Source organism: Hetaerina americana, unplaced genomic scaffold, assembly GCF_022747635.1.
Source record: "Hetaerina americana unplaced genomic scaffold, ioHetAmer1.1.p SCAF_30, whole genome shotgun sequence".
Classification (NCBI taxonomy): domain Eukaryota; kingdom Metazoa; phylum Arthropoda; class Insecta; order Odonata; family Calopterygidae; genus Hetaerina; species Hetaerina americana.
The window spans coordinates 839150-860792 of NW_027286875.1; the positions used below are offsets into that span (position 1 = coordinate 839150).

Here is a 21643-nt window from a genome sequence, read left to right on the forward strand (position 1 = left end):
TTAAGAAAGCGTCGTTTGTTTGCCTTGAAACCACATATCCAGGCGGGCATTAGCTTCAATCGTAATTATCGACTTCAGTGCCTCTAATTCTTCATCAGTATTTACGATTTTGTCTTAATAATAGATGCGCAAATGACCTTAGCTGTCGGTCGCCTCCCCTCAAAACTACTACTACTACTTAATAATAGAACGGGAACACGTTAAGAAAAGCTGTTTTGATGTGTTAAAGACAAAAATAACTTCCATTTTTAGAAATTTACAATAGCCTTTTGATAGTGAATACACTGGAATAATGAATTCAGATCCTAGTTACATTGCGATCCCTGGCAGAAGGGGGCCATCAGCGAGAGGAGTCGGTCAGGATTTTTTTAAATTACCCGTGAGCCCAACGTCAGTGAGCAGGTGCGTTGTTAATGCGACAAGGGGCATATGCGACCACGTGGATATCACTTCCTAAGACAAACAAGGAGATGAAAGCAATTTCGAAGAAAACATCACGGAATAAAGCTTTTTGGTTATATTACATGCAGTAATGATGTTTTAACTGCATTAATATGTAAATTATTTAATTTGTCAGATTCAGACCCATCGATGGATTTCCCCAAGGTTGTTATCGGTGGTTTCAAACTGATCAAATCACCGATCAGATACGAAAAAAAAACACTCCAAATGCAACATTTATTTCATTCTTTTCTTTTGAAGTAGTTCTTCCTATCTCATTCTCAATTTCGATCTTCCTATGCCTTTTTCCAGAATTTGAGGGTTGAGGAACATTTCTCTCCCTTCGCAGATCTTACCCTAATAAATAGCAAATGATTACTACTTTGCTAGAGATGGAGAGTTTGTTATTTGAAAGGGTAGATGTGTGCATAATGCCAGAGCAATATTGAGATCACCGATAGAAAGGAATGTGGCCAGAATGACCAAAATTATTTCCTTTGTAGTTTTTGAGAAGGCGTTTTGCAGAGTAAATTGGTCCCAATTAGTTGACATTGTGTAAGATATGAGTAAAACAGAGGAAAAGGCAACTAATCTGAAACATGTACGATGTACATTCTATACTATACACTGTGCATGGTTAATACTGAGCAAGCAGGGATAGTGGGTGGAGAATAAGGATTGGCTGAGATAGGCAGAGGAGTGAGACAGGTTTTCCATTATCACCTGTGCTTTTTAATGCTTACCAGGAGGAAATGAATATGGTAAAAAGGATGAAAAGGAGTGGAGTTAGGACCGGAAGTAGGTTAGGAATTCCAAATCTGTTTCATGTGTGGGTAATTTAAATAAGTAAGCCAGTCTGCCAAAAGATTGCAACAATTGCTGAGTGCATTATACAACTAGTGTGATAGATAAAGAATACAATCAATGATAAGAATTATAAGGTATTGAAATTCTCAGGAAATAGTAGTTGTTGTAGGGCATGCATTTATAATAAAGAAGTCCACATAGGAAGAGTTTTAGCTGAAAATGAAGAAAGCACATCAAAAGAAGCATTGCATTATGTCAAGATTTTACGCTAAGGTGGGAGTCATTTATGTGGACAATAACTAATAATGCACAGCAAAGTCAGGTGAAACTTTGACATGGAATATAGTTTTGTATGGCACGGAAACTAGGCTGTTGAGGTAACAGAATGATCCCAAATTAGAGATTTTTGAATAGTGGATGCGAGAAGAGAAGAATGAATGGACGGAAATAAAACAAACAAAGAGGTGCAGGGCTTTGCAGGGAAAGACAGAAAGTTGTTGGAAGAAATTCAAAGAAGGCAGGAAAAGTGAATACCAAATATATTCAGTGGTAATGGAATGTTGAAGACAGTGATAAGAAGAGAGAAAGTTAAGTTATCAAGAGAGTAGGAAAAAAGGTTAGACATGTTGGACAGAATGAAGGGAGGTAGAGATTACGTTGAGCAGTGGCATAGCCAGGGGTTATTGCATTCTGGGGAAAACTATGTTACTCAACCCACAAAACATACTAATCCTGTCAACAATACTTCAAAAAAGAACTATCACATGGTAAAAGTCCTTCCTGAGACCTTAGAGTTTATTCCTTCTTGCTTATTACACATTTATTAAGGACAAGTTCCATGTTATTCCAAAGGATTTAACAGTCTTTTTTCAACTTTAAACTAAATTACTTTCAGATTTATAAAAGACTACATATATTATAAAGTTATCAGTATATCATAAATGATAACATACGGTAGTATTTTCATCAGTTGCCTTGTTGCATTCCCCTTTATCTTGTCAACTGACAGTTAAGAAGACTGGGCTTTTGATTCAGGGTCATAGCCGTGAACCCATGACTCATCTCCAGTTATGATATTTTTAAGAAAACCTAGGTCATAGTTTGCGGCTTGAAGTAAATCCCCAGCAACTGCAGCATGAAATTCTTGACGTCAACAAGATAAAGGAGAATGCGATGAGGCAGCCGATGATCATTCCGAAAAAGGACTTTGTCAATTGTTTTGAAAAGTGCAAGAGACACAGGGATACATAGATGAGGTCCCAAGGGAAGTACCTCGAAAGCAACTAAAGCCTCATTGTTCTAGATAAGCTATTTTTCTCAAAATATTGCATGGCTGGACCCTTTCCGGATAGACCTTGTTCTTTATATCAGGTAGTATTTTCATTGACATATAAGTTGCTGGCAAACTCCTGAGAAAAAAATATCAGCATTAAAGTTAAATTGTCAGTTTCCATCACCACTGGCGTAATTAGTAAATTTGTCAGGAAGGACAATGACCACCATCTCTTGGAATATGGAGAGTGTATCAGGGTGGTCTGGTCTTCTGCTATAGAAATAAATTAGGTTAATGAAACAACAATAACAACTATTGGCATAATTTATTGAAACCTAGAGATATATTTTTTTTAAATAAATTACTACATATATCTAAATTAGCTTCAATTGGCAGTTTCTTTTGGAAAAGATATCCAAAATAATACTGCTATGACCTTTTTCTAGATAACCAGGTTCTTAATGCAAGTGTAGAAGGAATTAGTTCAAATTTGAAAACCTGTACTGAGTTATCACATTCCTTGGACTTCATTTGACTCAATGTGGAATAATCAACCGATATAACAAACAGGCTTATGGCAACCTGCAGAAGTTTATCAAGATGGGCGTGAATTCCTTCTGTATGTCTGAATTCAATACTAATCAATGCTGAAAATCCATTGTTCTTGGTGATATACATGGAGTTGTACTTCCAAGGTAGGAGAGGGGCAAATGATCACATTACCTATATCACTGATGTAGAGTTGAGAAATTGATTAATGGAATGCATTTAAGGTCACTTCAACAGATGCTTACGAGGTGTAGCAGTGCTCCATTACTGGGACCATCAAGAACCAACCTTGATCAGTAAGCAAAATATGAACCATACAGCACAAGCACGTGTAAATGAGGAGGGAGAATCCAGGCAGCAGTGAGAGGCAGAGGTTTGACAGGAACCCATTATCACAGTTACTGACCAACCTTTTAACTAATACGATATATGCACTTGTATGCGAAGGAAATTTTTACAACATGGGGTAGATGGGACTTGTGTATGAAGGCAGGTGGATTAGTGTCATCTTCAGGTACTTGAATGTACCGTAGATGCATTGAAATCTGGTTGTACTGAGAGTAAAATAGGATGAAAATTTCAAGTGGTGGCAAAAATAGTACTTCAGCACAAGGTACAGGTGATTTAGGACAGAGGTTCTGAATCTATTTTCTTTTTCAAACCATGACGGTTGAACATTAAAAGTTGGCTTTAACCTCGTGGACTGTAGCGCATTGCACACAACTACAAATGACATTGTATGTACGGCATTTTGTCACATCTTGTTCCTTTAAAGCCCCCAAAATTTCAGTTTAAGAGGATGCCTCAATAGCTTAACTGGCCCAGCACTCAACCAGACATTGAGGGATCAAAGCAAATTATTTTTACACTCTGAAATTGTTGCATTGAAATGGACATTAGCGGATGACTCCATTAAAAGTTACTGTTGCAGCCTCTCCCGAAGTTTCTTTGGAATTAGAAGCGATGCTTTCTAAGAGGTAGAGCTAAGGTTTTCAAAGCAATCTACTGATTTCTACAATATTGGCCTTCAAAAGGTCAATAAACACTGGTAAAATTTTATAACTCTGGATGGTGACTATGTTGAGAATTCTTAATAATAACAAATTAACAATTATCTATTTGGATTTCTTTGTAGTAATAACTAAAAGTTTATGATACCCTCTCATACCTATCCCTGCATCCAAGTAATTAGGAATGGATTAGGATCAGGATCTTTATATATAAATAACATTTTCATAGATAATATTTGTAGCTAATTAGGGCTTCTAATCATTTTCACCCATAGACATAAGAGATCCTGCATCCCTTGGACGTAGGGCTTCAGACTACCTCATACCTCTCACCAGCAGGACCTGTACTACAAATACTCGGGGGTTAATATGATAAATCAGATAGAAATCAATGGCAAGATGGCAATTCTCTACATTTTTTTTGAGACATTGTATCAGGCTTATCAATAATGCAAGTGCCCTAGATAAACTCAACTTCTAATTCTTGAGGGACATCCTGGTCTAGATAAGAGAGCAAATGAATTTCAACATAATCTACAGCAGTCATACCCATGATAACAGTAGGTAGAGATTGTATTGTCAATGAAAGCCCTAGCACAGCAGCCCACACCATTCTCTAGAAACTCATGTTACTAGATCCAGGGTCATTTTTATACTCATATGTTAAAACTTTCACATCAGAGAGCAAAAAGTCTATTTAAGTCAACCGATTTCACAATACAATCAATCTCAGTTATGTGTAGATTAGCATCCAGGGTCTCAAAAAAAATGTATATTAAATTTGGGTAGGTATGTCCATTTACCCAGGCAAGTTTTAAGGTTTCTACTCGTTTTTGAATCAACCAGAAGTTAATGCTCTCAAGTCTAACTCTGGTTTAGTTGGACAATTTTTGGCACCATGAAATTTGTTAGGAGAATATTTGAAAGTAAAGTGTGCAGTAAAAATGCTCCAACCAACAGAATATGTTAAATTTGGATTGTACCTCGGTAAAAATAACATAAGGGAAAATTTAATCCTTAATTATTTACCTTAAACATGTTAAGAGTGAAATTGGATACGTATTTACCTGGAATACCCAAAATATTTCTGATACATCAATCTATGAATGAATTCTGTCAAAGCAATATACACCAAGCTGAATTTGCCTCATTTCTTTTTTTGATAGATAGCAATACTTTACTTTTCCTTTTAGTATTTGGTGACTACTATTTAGCAGAGTAGCTGCAGTTCAAATTTACTTGGGGCATTTCAGTCCACCATGCAAGAAAGGGCTGTTCACCAATACTTACCTTAATGCTACATCTTCCTCCTTAATTTCTTCTACATTCTATTTACCTTCTGATATAATTCAAGGGACTCACTAACCTCTAAAGGCCTCCTCAGCAAATTATGTAATGCAAGTTATCGAGTTTTCATTTTCCTGGCTAGCCGGCCAAATTTATACCACCTTACAAAGGCCATGAAGATCTCTACCATGCTTTCATTATTTCATAGCTACTTCTACATTTTGCAATCGCTAGAAATCATGGATCCAAGGCCCTTAACGCACTAACAAGTATACTTATAGATTATTAACAATAGAATTTCCCTCAAAATAGACATGTTATGCAAGCAGTTAAGTTGAGATAGTTAGTTCCTCTGCTTCTCTGAAAATGGAAACTTTTTTCCGAGAGTTCTCTAGAAATAACTGCACATAACTCAGTAATGTAAAATTAATTTAGAAAATAATATTTTACCCAGTACTTTCCAAAAGAGGCAATAATACTATTCCAATGCATATTCAAGGGGCCATTTTCCAAAAATTGCCCACTAGACTACATACAATTCACATATTGTACACATATGAGGGGAATACTGAACTGGTTAATCACAAAATGTGTGAAAATCAAGCCTTGGAAAAGCTGGGAACCCATACTTAAGATTTCTCCATATTGTTGGATGGGTTGGACATGCAGGATCATCATTATGAATAAATTAAATAACTTTTTTCTCAATGATTATTTATTAACATTTTAGATCATAAGCATTTTACGTATAAAATATTATACTCATAACAGCAAATCTGACGTTCTTGATTGCAAAACCCCAACATATATACAAAAATAAGTGCAACAAGATTGACAGCAGCCAAAAATTGCACTTGTAAAATGTGTTTTTATATTTACATGATATGGAAGACTTGAGAGGACTCAATAAGGTAGTGGTCAACATGAAAAGTTATTTATTTCATTCTACTAAATTCGACACTATTTTAACACACTATTCTCAGAAATTTCACTTTTTCACAGAGCTAAAACTGGGGAAATATTTGATAACTTAACAAATGACAACAAAGGGATAAACTTTTCATGCAAACACATACCAGTAACAGCACCCCAACAAGCTTCTTCGGTCCTCATAAATATAGGCGAAACACGGTTAAGTGAGCAATTGGTGTAAAAAAAATTATGCCAAACTCCTCCAAATAAAAAAACTTGAAGGCAACTTGGTGTTTTGTAAAATTTTCAACATTTAGTCACACACCATATAGTTCCCTTTTTTGAGTTTATAAAACATTATTTATGTATCTACAAGTAACCTTTCCTAGTAACCTCGCAAACACCCTTGATGGTCCAGAATGTTCAACACCTAGTGTACAACATTCTGTTAAAATATCAACAGCGATTTGTCATTGTTCCAACAGTCCTCTTTAAAAAGAGATATTCTCTAGCCACATCCCACCGAGATATGTGCAGGAAGTAAGGTAACAGAACTTGTGAGAGAGGAACATGGTGGATTCACATCATCATGCAGTTACTTCACTGCAATTTTCAAAAAACTACCCTCCTCTGGATTTCACTTGTCTTTTACAGGTCTCATAGTGTTTTTTTTCAATGTGTGTAGCTAGCTCTATTTGTCTTTCCTGTGAGTCACTGTGCTTGTGCCATTACTACTAGCAGACATATAGCCATTGAAGACACCATTCGAGTAGCAGTTGGAGTACGTCTTGGAATACTCTGTGGTGTAGCTGGATACACCATTACCATTTGCAATTGCAGTGCCATTACTCTGCTTTGCCACGGTCTGAAAAATAACAAGGAATATCAATTAGATCCTGTGTTTTTACAGTTCATATCAGAATAATTTTTATTGATGTTTTACCACAGATCATCCCATTATATATTCTTGCCCAGTTAACCCAAAAGCATATTAAAAATAATTTATGAAAATAACCTCAAGTCTTAAACTCTTTTCCAGTTCAATGTAATTAACAACCTGCATCACTTCATCAAAGGCCTCCAGATAAATATTTGATGGCATACAAGACTCACCCAGATATGAGTAGGGCACACACAAGAGAAAAATTTCAAAAGCTTACACCAAGGTATGAGTAATTTCTTAAAAACTTTTTAAAAATTTTACTCAATAAGAAGAGCATATGCTATTTTCTGAAGATCATTTGCGATAAAATACTATCAGGTTTGTTCAATATTTTGCTCACACCACTTTTGACGTCGCAGAAGGAAACAACATGATATTCAAGTGACATAGCAGTGAACATACAATTACAATCTCAACTACAACACTCTTCAATGCAAAAATAAATATTATATTTCAGTAAACATAATGATCTAAATATAATGGAGTCAAAATAGATACTACCGACCATCTGAGGCAAAGATAACATTCAGCACTGAAAAATAACTATCCCATTGGATTTGAATGCTCACATATAAAAAACAGAAAATGTAATTATAGTTTTGAAAAAAAAAGGTACATCTTATATGCCTTCATAGACTGTAATTCCAGGTTCCCCATTTATAATCAACTGTAAATATTTATGGTGGACTTGAAATTCTTGCAAATTCACCATAAACTATCTTCCATTTCTTCATTTTCAAAATGTATACACATGAAAATAATGATTTAAAAATAAAAACTTGCCACAGGCTGAATTTATCTTTAGTAAAAAAGCAGGTATAATATGCTATTCCCAACCATTTTCAAGCTCTTAAGGGCCAAAATACAGACATGAATTTCAGCGACACTCTTTACATCCTTAAAAACAAAATATCAGTCCAATAAACATGTTCAAGGGCATGTTGCTTCAAAATTACAGTAAAAAATGGAATAAGTGGTGGTAAAATGGTATGACATAACAGTGTAGAGAGGGGTTAGAACATGTCCCAAAATTAATGCATGGGGAGTAAGGAAGCCCTGAAATAACAATGTTATAGAGACAATCTTAAACATGAATTCATACAGATCAAAAATGGTGAAATTCCAAAATAATATCCGTACTTTCATAAAATTTCATAATTCTATTTCTACCATTCTTTTAATTTCATAACACCAAGATCGATGATTAGAGAGGCATGACCTTAAACAGCAGCATGAAAGGTATATCATGCAATTTTTGTGGCATCATGGAAAACTTTGTTTATACTATAAAACATAAATGATTGCTCTGATGACTTTGTCACTACAACCATTCATTAGAAATCTGAGACTAATAGTATTCAAAACACTATGAAGTATGCATGATAAAGACGATGAGGGCATTCTGCAGGATGTTGAGGCTATTATTCCATATCAATAGTTAGTAGTGGAATCTGAACTCCCAAATACTCTCAATAAATCAGTGACTATGTTTTATCCACTTCTCTCACCTCTTGTTAATTTGAGTTTCATGTCCCGATACAAACTTAGTCCAACAGGACTGAGTTAAGTTATAAAAGGCAGAACAAATATAATCAAAACTAATTACAGATGACCATAAAAATACAAAGGTATCCATAATTAGTGATTTTATCTTTTATTTTCAGCTACTTTCATTTTTAGCATTCACCTCATTTTTATTGAGTGCAATAATTCATGACATAATATAGCCAAACAGAAATATCAAATGATGAATTACCTAATATGTTTCAAAAATAAATTACATTAGGTTTTCAAACACTAAAGGATATTTCCCTTCTCATGTATTCTTCATCTATTTGCTTTTCAACCCCAGAACCGGGATGAAGTCTCAGAATTTGATTAACCCTGTGCTCTTTTCATAGAGTTTTTTAAAAGTTTCTTTATGCTTCCAAATCAATAATATGCTAAATTTGCTAAATATACCTGTAATATAAATATGCTAAATAAATATGTTACATATCTGAGCAATTTATTTCAATGGCTTTATGGATGGAGTAGAAGGACAATATACTCACAAAATACAAAAGTTATTCCTACTTATTATATTTGGCCTTCTTCATCTTTCCACTTTCTATAAATCAAGGCACATAATTCATAAGTAAGATAATACAAATATAATTCTCTAAGCCAATTGGAATTATTGAAATGAGATTGGATTGGCTTAGAGAATTATATTTGTATTATCTTACTTATGAATTATGTGCCTTGATTTATTGAAAGTAGAAAGATGAAGAAGACCAAATATAAGAAGAAATAACTTTTGTATTTTGTGAGTATATTGTCCTTCTACTCCATCCATAAAGTCATTGAAATAAATTGCTCAGATATGTAACATATTTATTAAGCATATTTATATTACAGGTATATTTAGCAAATTTAGCATATTATTGATTTGGTAGCATAAAGAAACTTTAAAAATCTCTATGAAAAGAGCACAGGGTTAATCAAAAACCTTTGTTCATTTGCTCAATGCAGTGGCAGGTTGTCGCAAGTAATTTTATATATTTGTTTTCATAGCATAAAATATTTTTTGGAATTTGCATAATTTTATAACACAACAAAATATAGGTATTTCAGAGGGCTAAATTTTTTGCAAATTATACTTTTCATTGATTTCCTTGACAATGGTCAAATGCATATCTGAAACCTATAAAGATTGACGAAGAAAGTAGTTTGTAGCTTACCACAGCTGCAGCTCCACTTCCCTTCTCGTGTCTCTTGTAGCTGGTCTTGTAGAAATCCGAAAAAAGGAAAAGGAAGAGGATACCATGGAATCCAATCCATACCATGAATCCTTTGGGATAGTTGCATTCAATAAAAAGTAACTGGAACTGATGTACCATGATCAACACAAACTGAACCTGGAAAAGACAATTATTAGGATAAATTAGAATTCATTACCATTGAAGCCATAGTGGCCATTCAACTATAATCAGATCATGCAACTTTATATTTAACGTGCAAATTACTGCCACAAAAAAAGATTTCATTATTTACAATAAGAACACTTGAAAGAATTTCCAGAAGAAGAGAGTAGTGGAAAGTGATGGTAGGATGAAAAGTACAAGCATGCATTATGATTCTGTGAATGGGTGTTTTGATCACAGGCATTGACCATACGTTCCCTGCCCATCATTCACTAATCCCCAATGAAGCTTCTCATGCATTTTTTAACAAATGAGCCTCCTAAGATGACCAGAAGAGAGCAATTATGTTTTTGCAAGGCCCATCTTCCTATGGCATTTATCTTTCTAGTGCAGATATCCAAAAACGTTTAACAATCATTAATATTGAAATAAAAGTTTTTAACTGACAAATCATGGGAAATTAATGGATTCTGATTAGTGAATCAAAGTGGAATACCATTGTTGCAAATTAATCGAAAGAAACTGGCGATCTGAAGCAATATTAAGACAAGATTTTTTTACAAAACCACTAACAGGAAAACTGATTATCCCTCTGCCAATTAAACAAATAGTCCGCCCAAATCTAAATGCTTAAAATCTGGCTATGCTGGCATGTAAAAGAAAGGTTAATCCCCAAAAGACCTTTGATAGAAAATATGCCTAAATTATAGTTCCTTGACTCTTGGTTGAATTAGTGAATGACATTTCCTTATCCAGCCCATGAGTTTCCTGATGATTCTCAATTGAATTTTTGTGTGCTGTAAGGAATAGCTATGCTAAAGTAAAGATGGAAAGAATAATGACAGATTAAATTACAAGATAAACAACTCAGCCATTAAAAGTGTAAGCCTAAAGTGAAATTTATGAAAATATCTGATGAAAAAAATGCCCATTTCCCTTGACCTACCATTTGAAGAGTTGTAAGATACTTTTTCCACCATATGTACTTCTGGAACTTAGGGCCCATAGCTGCAACCATGTAGTAAAAATACATTACAATATGAACAAAGGTGTTCAGCAGGGAGAAGAAAGTACTGTGGCCACCTGAAATTAAATAAGCATATTTATTAGTCGAAAGAACACAGTATCTTAGTTCTACTCAACTCATTTTTCAACCCACAGTAAACAGACCAACGTGTATTGTCTTCACTAAATTTTAATCATCAATCAAAGTTTATTTAGTACATGATCAATAAACATGATGAGAACAAAAACTGAACCCCATACACAGTAGAACCTCTGCCTTACGAACATCTATGGGAACTGAAGAATTGAGCATTATAGGGAGGTGCCTGCTATGTGAAGGATCACTCTCAAGGAGAGAATTGAAAAAGCTCCTTCTCCTATCAACAATCATCATGAGAATTACAGAGCAAAATTCCTCTGTGAATTAAGGGGGAAATATTTTACATGGTAAGCTCTTGCACTTTACAAATAATTAAGCAGACACAGCTTCAATATTGAACAGTAAGAGACATGACTTATTTATTGGTCTTAAACGGATTTAATGTACACACCTGGAGCAAATTTCATCCCAAACCAGACACTCATGGGCATGCAGCCATGATGGATAACATGGAGGTTGGACACATGATTGTTCTTTTTCCTCAAGATAAAGAACAGCTGCAAAGGAATATGGTATGGATAAGCTAACAAACACATTTGTTAAAAATGTTTCAACTATGGAATTCATCAATGAAGGGTAAGAGTTTTAATGGCCGAATAAAATTTAATAGTTATCAATAATAATATGAACAATTAACACATTTATGGAACAGTCCATAGTAGTAACAGATTGTCATCAAAATATATTTACATAATTTGCTAAGTTATGGGGCATTTAAACAAAGTTAAACAGAATAAAATCAAGTATAAATTTAATTTTTATATTAACATTAAGATAATCTTCTGACTTTTTTATGTAGTAATTCAATGAATGATGAAGCAATAAAGTGAATCCAACGTAATATTTTCATTTATCATTACTGACCGTATCAAAGAATTCTGTGAATTTGGAGAAGTAGTACCACCAGCAAGTTCGGGCCATCTGCAAATAAATGCATTTATGTTACATAAGATCACTGTACAAATGGAAAAAATTATAGATTAATCACATAATAATTTTTATTTTACTATATAATCACATTCAAATAGAATTCAGGGAAAGGGGTATAAAAGTTTTAAAAAAAATTAAGAGAATAGTTAAAGAGTATAAATATTTAAAAAAAATCATATTTTGCCAGGTAAAAGGACAAATAAACTATCCATAACTGTATGAATTATTCAATTTTAGAGCAAAACTAAAAGCAGCTCAAGCATCAGACACACTTGCATCTAATTAATAATATTTCCACCCAATAATAAAGTGATGACTATACTTCTCCATAAGAGCTAAGGAGAAATAAACCCGCCATGTAAGTTTAAAAGTATTTATTTCAACAAGGAAATGTGACCAAGAGCTTGGAAAATATAAAATTAGGATGCACATCAATAATTATAATGCTTTTAGAGTAACTAAATTTGGCCAACGATATGGTTCTTTCCTAAAATGATGGCAGAGCCAATAAATTTTATGAAATTATTCACTTCCACAGACATAGTTTTTGAAATCACAAGTCACTTAAAAGCCTTTGCAGTTTACTATTATGAATTTGCTAATGAAAGTAAACATTTGCCTTCAAATGAGAGATTTTACTGAGTATGAATTAGAACTTTTAAAGTTAAATTCAGATTTTTGGATGACTTTTAAAATAATGGCTTTGAGAAACTGACACCACCTCTCTGATTGTGAGACGACCATTATTTTGGGGAGATACAGGTACATCTTCAGCTGTATTTGTGTATCTTCAGATGAAAAAAATGAAAAGGAATTTTTCATATGATTTCCCAGAATCTGGCATTTTGAAGCCTCGTAAAAATAGTGGAAATGTTTAACATGACAAAGAGCGACAGTTTCTTTTGTTTTTGTGTACATAGGTCTGAATTTTTACGGTGCTGAGATTTATGGATTGCGTTTCTCCAGATGTGAAATACAATGAAATCTCAATGCGAAAAAATGTACACCTTGGAAATACTTCGCCATGGATCAATGATGTATGGGTTTAAAAAACGAAATAAAAGTAAACATGGATGCTTAAGTCACTTGGCATCCGGCAAATATGGAATGTCTGTTCAATATCATCGTTTTGAAGTACATATTGACGGTGAATTTAAGTTATAGTGGCCAGGCAGTTTTTAACCGAGGGAATAGATGCCTGCCTAGGAGAGTCCACTTCCACAAGAGAAAGAAGAGAGAGAAAAATCAGAAATGAAAACGAAATACGCGATCTACGCCGCAAGAAGGATGCTATTATTTATGGACATCACGATACCAACTAACAGTATCGCCACGAAAATGTTGCCGGGCGAATTGACGAAATTTGATTTTAGTTTGTCTGACACATATTCCTACCCTCGACATCACATAAGAGTAAACCAGACAAAATATTGACGATATCGACATTATCTAAATCGCTCAATGCAACTTAAGTACATACTCTCAACTTCGATATGATATTGAAAATCGAAGGTCGATATTGAAAATGGAAAACTGATCGAATATCTTAAAATTAATAAAATCCAATTTCACATTTGTGCCGGAAAATTGACACGAGACTGCTTTCCTCTGACTTAAATTAAGCAATCAGCCAAGATATTCAATGCGTAATTCGTCTGAGAAAATGAGGCAGTGACCAAAAAAACTTACACTGATTAAGACTTTTACTTTCAAAGAAAATTCGTGCATGGACTATGATGGAGACCAAGTGGAGGCAATTACGAGAGTAATTACGGCAGCTCCTCCTTACAACCGAAAGTGATGGACATCTATTGTACGTCCACGCGGCCATCCTGAAACGAATACCGGCCGCCTCCACCCGTGACACACACCACAAGGGGCCTACGATCAAGGGGGCAGGAAGGGTGGATGGCAGGGAAGGAGGGAGACACCACCATGCGAAGGGAGAGAGGGCTCTCCACACATCTCCATCCCGAAAAACCGTAAGCATCAGCCCGATGGTTTGACAGCTGACTTCGGGCGGGCAGGGAAGAGTCGGCGGTCGTTTAATCCGGAGGGTCAAGGACAGCGCGCTGCCTTGCCGCATTACGACCCCAGTCGCCGGCCCACTCGCGCACTCCCTTGTTACGTAAGGACAACCTTGGGCTTGATGCTGCTTTTCGGATGAAAGGATCACGACTCCCCCGCGCTGCGTGGGAATGCCACTCCACGGAAAACTCCACCCCAGTAAAAACTCTCACGATATGCAGGCCTTTGTACAGGAGATAATCTATTATTTGTGTGGTGTTATTGTTCCGGGATATCGAGGAAAAAACGGATGGCGGGGCCTCCAACATGTGACTTAAATAAATCTTTACCTCTTTCCGGGAGTTAGGACTCGACAATATCGCCTTTCCAAGTATATTTCACAGAAAAGAATTGTGTGAGTCACTTTTCCCTCTCCATAATCCCTGAGTATTGCCCCTCGACAGACAGCGCTTCTGATCGCCTTAATCCCTCGGCGTGACCACACGATTTTTTCCGAGGAACATACCGATGCTCGTTCCAACATTTCTCCAAAGTATTCGTATTATTATCTCGTGTCGTTCCACGATCAGCAGCAGGGACTGCGCGATTATTAGTGACAATCTACTGGTTAAGGTCAATTTTGTAAGGAAACACAAGACAAACCACCGCTAAAACTTCGAGCAACATCTATCACGACACAAAGCGACAGCCTACATACACTATGAATACCCTTTCTTCAATTCCGAAGACCCTGCCTCTCTTCATTCCATGCAACAAGTCATTCTTTTCTTCCCACTAAGTCGTCAGTTTAAAATTCTTTCTGGTCACGCGCGACGAATTACGGCAAATACGACCCGATCTCTCGAATAGAGCGAACATAGCTCACCTTGGGGAATTCCCGATTCCCAAATCATAACGCTGATTCTGACATCAAATTATTGAGTTTAAAAATTATTCGGCCCTTTCCCCCGCTTCTTTCTGTATTTTTGGAAAAATTGAATGATTCCCGACATACTCGTATTTGCCCAGTTATTCCGACTGAGTGACCAGCCAGTCCCATAACCCACGAGAGCCCATGACTTTCAATCTAGAGTGAACATGTGAGCAGACACACCTAACTACACACAACGAGTATTATCGCCATATTATACAAGAATCGGAATTGAAATAAGATTCGTAATATTCATTAATGCAACGGAAGGGAAGAGGACAATTACTGATATTAAGAACGGAGTCCTGCTGGCGAAGAAGAGAAGTAAGTCGGACTTCCAGGAAGGCACTGGGCACTCTTGGAGTTTCCTTCTAGCTTCCGTGGCATTATTAAGACACATCAAAATAGCAACCGGTTAAATCACTCAGCTAAAATTGGACCGACTCCCTCTCTTGAGTAACTAAGTAAGGTCCACCCACCCTCGCACAAGCGCCCACAACAGCATAAATGAACATCTCTATATGCACAATTCGTTAGACCGTGAAAAACCTTCCCGTCGCCTGCCTATCCTTTTCTCAAAAAATTCCCAATTCCCACGACTGGATTGGATTCGAGCATCTTTTCACTGTAAATAGGTTGATTTTCGCACATTTACACCGTAAATCTGAACAATTTTGCAATTTTTACTCATATATAGCATCTTTTTTCTTATCCAATCGGCAAAACGTACGCTTTATCAAAATTTTGCGGGAGCATTTTCTTTTTTTTTGGCGCTGGAGAATATATTCCCTCCTTACTTCTAAACCATATTGTCTCTCCGCCTACAAGGCTGTGGGCGGAGGATTTCATTTAGTCACTTCTGGCTCCACGTATCTTTTTCGTTCACATTCCTGTCCTCAGCCTTTTCTTTCCGTTCCATCACGTCGCGAGTTGTGAGCCTTCTCTGGCTGGCACCCCATACCACGCGATCACTTGAAGAATCGCAGGATTGTCATGGCTGACGTCGTACTTGTATGTATACGAACAATTTACTCGTGCTCGTACTTCATTCGAATCCCAGACTGGATTCGAATGAATTACGAGTTCGGTTGTCTTCAATCCGCAGGTTACCGTCTTTACCCGGTCGCCGAGAATTTCATTACTTTCGAGATTTAAAGATTTCTAATCCTTGCACACCCAGGGCGGATTGAAGTCTGCGTTTGACGCTCAGCGTGCGGCCACACGAAAATGTTACGCTTAGGCGAGGGATATAGCGGGCTTGGCCCCTACGCCTTTGGATGTCACTCCCCCCCCCCCCCCTCCTTTCGCTTCGTGAACCGACTCCCGACCGCATGCTTCCGCGTAAAACCACCGTCGATGGTGGGTTATATGCTGAACTTTCAGCGAGAAGCGCGTCATGCTAATGAATCGCCAAATCGGAAGCTGCTGCGGCAGCATTCAGCCAGAGCGAAATCACCAAGGATCGTCCGTCCCTCCCCCTCCACAATCCGCCAGGAAAACATTTTCCCCGAACGGAAAAGCAGCGAGCGAGATTTCCTCCTTTCACGACCTTTTACTCGTCTCATCGGCACTCACAATAAATGACATCACTATTCTCCTTAATAATAGTGGTGTGTCTCGACAATAGAATATTTTTAAATCCTAGGGATTACTTCGCGAATAAATGGAGCCATGCTCCTTCTTAGGTAGGGCAAAGGAACACATCCAAGTCCCCAAAAATATTTATTGAAATACATGCTGTGACCAATAAAAAAAAGGTCCCGCGGATTCACGAATGAAAACTCTTTTAAGTACTTGCTGAGTCGCTATGCTTTCGATTCCGAGCATGGTCATCGGGTGATCAAATAAATTAACCAAATCGAGTCATTGAGTCAGGACTATCCAATCAGAAACGTGCGCCGATTCAATGTGACACTTTTAGTTTTCTGGCGCCATCAATCAACCCATTTTCGCATGAGATTGCCCCGTGTGAACATTTTATCGCTTCCTAATTGTTCTCCTCCCTGCCGATGGCTGGCGAGCGAGCATCCTTTGTCTCATTTGCCCAGGAGGGTCCTAGCTCGAAGGAGTACGATGGAGGGTGTGTCCCCCATAGGCAAAGTAAGACCATGATACCCTTTGCAGTTCAGGTTATCCTTGGGAGTGGTATAAACGTCAAAACTGAAACCGACTTCCCTTCACGCGCGCATATAGGCACGTGCATTGTGGGGGAAGGGCTAGATCGCTAGCACTAGTCTTCCACAACCGCAGCAAGGCCAACGGCATCTGGATTTTTTTCTTCGGGATAGAGAAGGACGACAAGGGACTGTTCTCGGGATAATAGTGGCAGCTGGACTGACGTAGACAACCTGAAGGCACAACAATGTGACCTCTCGCCTGGAATAGCAGGCAGACACTGGACTTTCATGGAACTTCTTCCGGTCGCTTGGCCAATAGAATTCGAGGTGCTACACACCAGTATCGTTTGAAGCACATGCCCACATACATTGGTAGTTATTTTTTCGCAATCAAAACATAAAAATGGTCCGCTAAAAATATGTTCCTTAACCGGGCAAACTTTTCGAAACATTCGAATGGCATTAATACATTCGTAAGGGAGATCGTAAGGGATAATGAATACCGTACTAACTGACACCGTGAGGAATCATTTTTCCTTCGCATGATTCGTGATCATAATTTCGGGAAACAAAAAGGGATAACCATTCAAACCTAGGGAAAATGAAATATTATCATATTGCGTTCTTCAATTCATCGATGACAAGTTGCTGGTTTCCCTTCTGACGATCGATCTTAACATTGGGGGATTGCAAAGCAATACGGAGACGTGAAGCGCACCCGTCATGGCTTACTCCATTCAAAACCAGTCGTGAACAATTATACGGAGGCATCTAAATTTGTTTAAAGGAAGTGATTATAATGTACAACACCAAAATGGTAACTTTTTATTCACAGTAATTTCGTTCACTAAAGAATTTTTCACGAGCATATCCTTCGGCGATCTAAACCAGACTGAAAAACACCGATGTAATCGGATTTCAGTTCGAATGGATCCGTCGCAGCGAGGGCATAGAAATGATTTCATCCACAGGTTGCACCTACATGGAAAAGTATGGAAAGGGTATGACTGCAGCCGCGGAAAGTGTTAGGTTATTTAATAGGCCAACGAGTGCATGAGATTTCATTTTACTCATTGATCCTGGCAACGAGGGATATGTTTGTAGACATAAAATTGTAAATTCAACTAATATATTCCCACAGAGGAAAGTACGAACCAGGATTCTGTTTGGCAAAATATATAATATAAAACAATTGTTTACATTGACATAATCAAGTATTGAATATTGTAAGTTGGTTTGTATCAATCCATGATAGAGCTTTATAGGACATTAAAATTGTGTGAATTTCGAAAAGAGAATGTTCTAGGTCTCGTAAGCTGTATCTCTACAAATTTCATGCAAGTAGAATCAGTCTTTCGTTCTCACAAAAAATATCGACTTCCTCCGATGATATCGATTAATTTCGATAATTCCTAAGGCACTCACTTGTACCACTATTCCACAGACTATTTAAGATTTTAAAACTCCCAAAAATGTTATCATAGAGAATAAACAGGAAGATCAAACGTGGGTATTTTATCACTAGTCTCCATTACCTTCGGTGCAGGACATTTTATATGTTCAGACAAACTTAAATATTAACTGCGGAAACCACAATGTTAAAGCGCTAAGCAAAAGGACTTCGCAACTCCAGTTAATGCCGTTACCGCACCGCTAATGCCGAATAGTGAGTGCCTCGGATGCGTAATTTCATGAAATGTATTCAAGAACTACTGCGGGTATTTTCTAAGTTTTATGCCAAACATATAAATAGGGAAATAGCGTAATTGCTGAGTCACGAATTTAAATTAACCAATGCGACGGACAATCCTGCCTAACAATATGCAATTATTTCTGAGAATCTCCGCCATCAACGGGGTCTTTCATTGGTTGTAGGAAAAACCAAGTGCGCAAGACCATCATGAAGATAAGCGTCACTTCCTTACACATCAGGCGCCAAATGGAAAAAAGAGTCCAATGTAGCCAACGTATCCAGTGAGAAGCGGAAAATACATGTAAGTTTGCGCGCCAGCATGGAAGATACCATTAATACATCGAAAAACCAGAAATCACGATAATTTGAATGGAATCGCCACACTTCGGAGCAACGAAAGTTACAAGGTCGAAGGCAGAATACAAATTTAAAACCATTTCATTCAGGTATTGTACCTAGGCAACTGTAATGAAGCAATATTAATCGATGCTGGTGGAATAATTTTGAGAATTATTACTTTGACTCAACAAATATTTTGAAGGGTGTAATCTGAACATTCGCATCAGCAAAAATTTCAACAGCACGCAACCCGTAAGGCCTCGCAAAACGCTTAAAGGTTCACAGTAAAATTTTCGTGGTTAGCGCATGCGAAAGTGCCGCAATGACTGAAACTGGAATAATGATGCGGACGTTCAAAGAGATTAATAAACAAGAGGTATGCGCATGCGTAGAAATAAAGATGCGTGTGATAGGAAAAGTAATTTTGAGAGAAAAACGAAATATTTTCCATGGCTGAATTGATCAACATCTAAACATTTTCTACGACTGGAAAGAAACATTACCTCGCGACAAAAACTTGAAATTTGCAGGACCGTACAATCCAAAAGAGCCAACCACAAGTCGAATTAGTTTTTCATAAAACAAAAGGAATGTAGACCAAGACATGGGAGAAGTTCATGGTTATCCAATCGCGGAAATAAACTCTTCTTTCTCTCACCCGCTTTATCCAATGCAGCGGAGGCGTCACTGACGCGACCTGAATTGTCGCCGTTGATGCTATACGGTAATGGAGAGAACACTACCGGCCTCCGAAGGACGTCTACTTCGATTAGCAGACCGCCGTTTGCAATGCAGGATGAGGTGCGTTGGGAAATCGCGGGGTGGTTTCATTTCCGCAAAGTGCGTTACGAGATAAAAGGCATACCAGAGCGAAATGAATAACGACGGTATAATTAATTTTATGGAGGAACTAAATTGAACGGGGGGAGAGGTGACTGTTGGCGGCCTGCAGCGAAACTAATGTTCTAATATTTCGACACGAAGCCGACTACTTTCACCGACAATAGCTCTTTTCAAGATCGATTAGTATATTATTCATTGTCACTGATGACAACAATTTGCACAACCGATTAGCCAAAACATTCACATTACACGGCAACAGTTTAGTTCGAAAAAACACCGCGAGAATTGAAGAAACCAAGAGCTTGGATTAAAAAAAGCGCTACTTGATTTTTGTTCTCATTATGCCAGATGCACTGGGCCAGTTCGTTCCGCTATTGGCCGGAGGGTCTATCTCTCAAAACCCAGGTAATTATGTGAGGGTCCCCAAGTGAACCTGTATGATTTTCTACAAACCAGATACCATAGAGGGAATAACACATATACCGAATTTCCCGAAGCCAAGAGAGCCTGGTGAATCGACTTCTAAATTCGCCTGTGAAACCAATCATCAGGGGGGAAGAGTGAACGGATTGGGCAATGAGTTTCAACGTCATTCTTATGCGAATATGTGCTCCAACTTTACGGAAACATTTTATTTCCGCATGCGAGAAAATTTCAACAGAGGCAGTATAACTTTTAACTCGTTTAACTAGTTTATGGACTTTCCATCAACCTTATCAAAAGCCGGGAGTCTGGAGAATTCGCACCCAGACCTTGCGGTCAGTAGCCGACGGACCTGCCCACTGTGCAGCCACGCCTCAATCGACCTCATTATAGGAAAATCGCTAATTCAAAGTTTAATCAGGAAGACACTGATGGGTGGAGATTCAGCATGCCAAACTAATTTGATATGATTGTCTTTAATCAGATGCCACATCTGCGATTACTATCTGGGACACCTACTTCTAAGGCATTACTACGTAGCTCAGCTGTAGACAGAGATTCATTCTAACGATGTTGAATCTGGCATGCTTGGACTAGCGCAGAATGTGATTTTGAAGATTTGATGTTACGAGTAAATTTTCGACTGCTTCCATGGGAATAGCAAATGACTTGAAGCTTGGAGAGGCATGATTGCTTGCACATTTGACTGGTGACTAAAAATTCAAGGTTCGGTTTCTCATCAAGTGAAGAGAGTTTTCCAATGGCAAATTTCCTCATGGATTTCGAACTCACTTCTGGCTCGCTACTGCGTACCATTAAACATTTTGTGATATTTCCCACCTAAGTACGGGAAAGAAATACTCGTGATGCATTATGATACTTGCCAATACAAAAGATCTTAAATTAACCTGAACACACTTTTACAAAGCACTGTTACGCAATGGTACGCCGAAGAAAGTCCGTGAAAACATTCTTAAAGTTTCCCCATACACGGAACTCTACCACGTACATACATCACTGCATATTGACAAATTGACTCAAATAATTCCTTTAGTTTTATCAAGGAT

At 37.4% G+C, this 21643-nt stretch overlaps 1 protein-coding gene across 2 annotated transcripts in view; it reads right to left on the minus strand.

The window, feature by feature from the left end:
* Positions 1–6086: 6086 nt before the first annotated feature.
* LOC139691172 (very long chain fatty acid elongase AAEL008004-like) overlaps positions 6087–21643 on the minus strand; it is a 294460-nt gene continuing 278903 nt past the window's right edge. For both annotated transcript variants that reach the window (XM_071588893.1, XM_071588892.1), the window contains 5 exons: positions 12158–12214; positions 11685–11790; positions 11075–11211; positions 9946–10122; positions 6087–7144 (listed from right to left, as the gene is read on the minus strand). In XM_071588893.1, the coding sequence (XP_071444994.1) occupies positions 6971–7144; positions 9946–10122; positions 11075–11211; positions 11685–11790; positions 12158–12214 (651 nt within the window). In that variant the 3' untranslated portion in view covers positions 6087–6970. The remainder of the gene's footprint in view (positions 7145–9945; positions 10123–11074; positions 11212–11684; positions 11791–12157; positions 12215–21643) is intronic.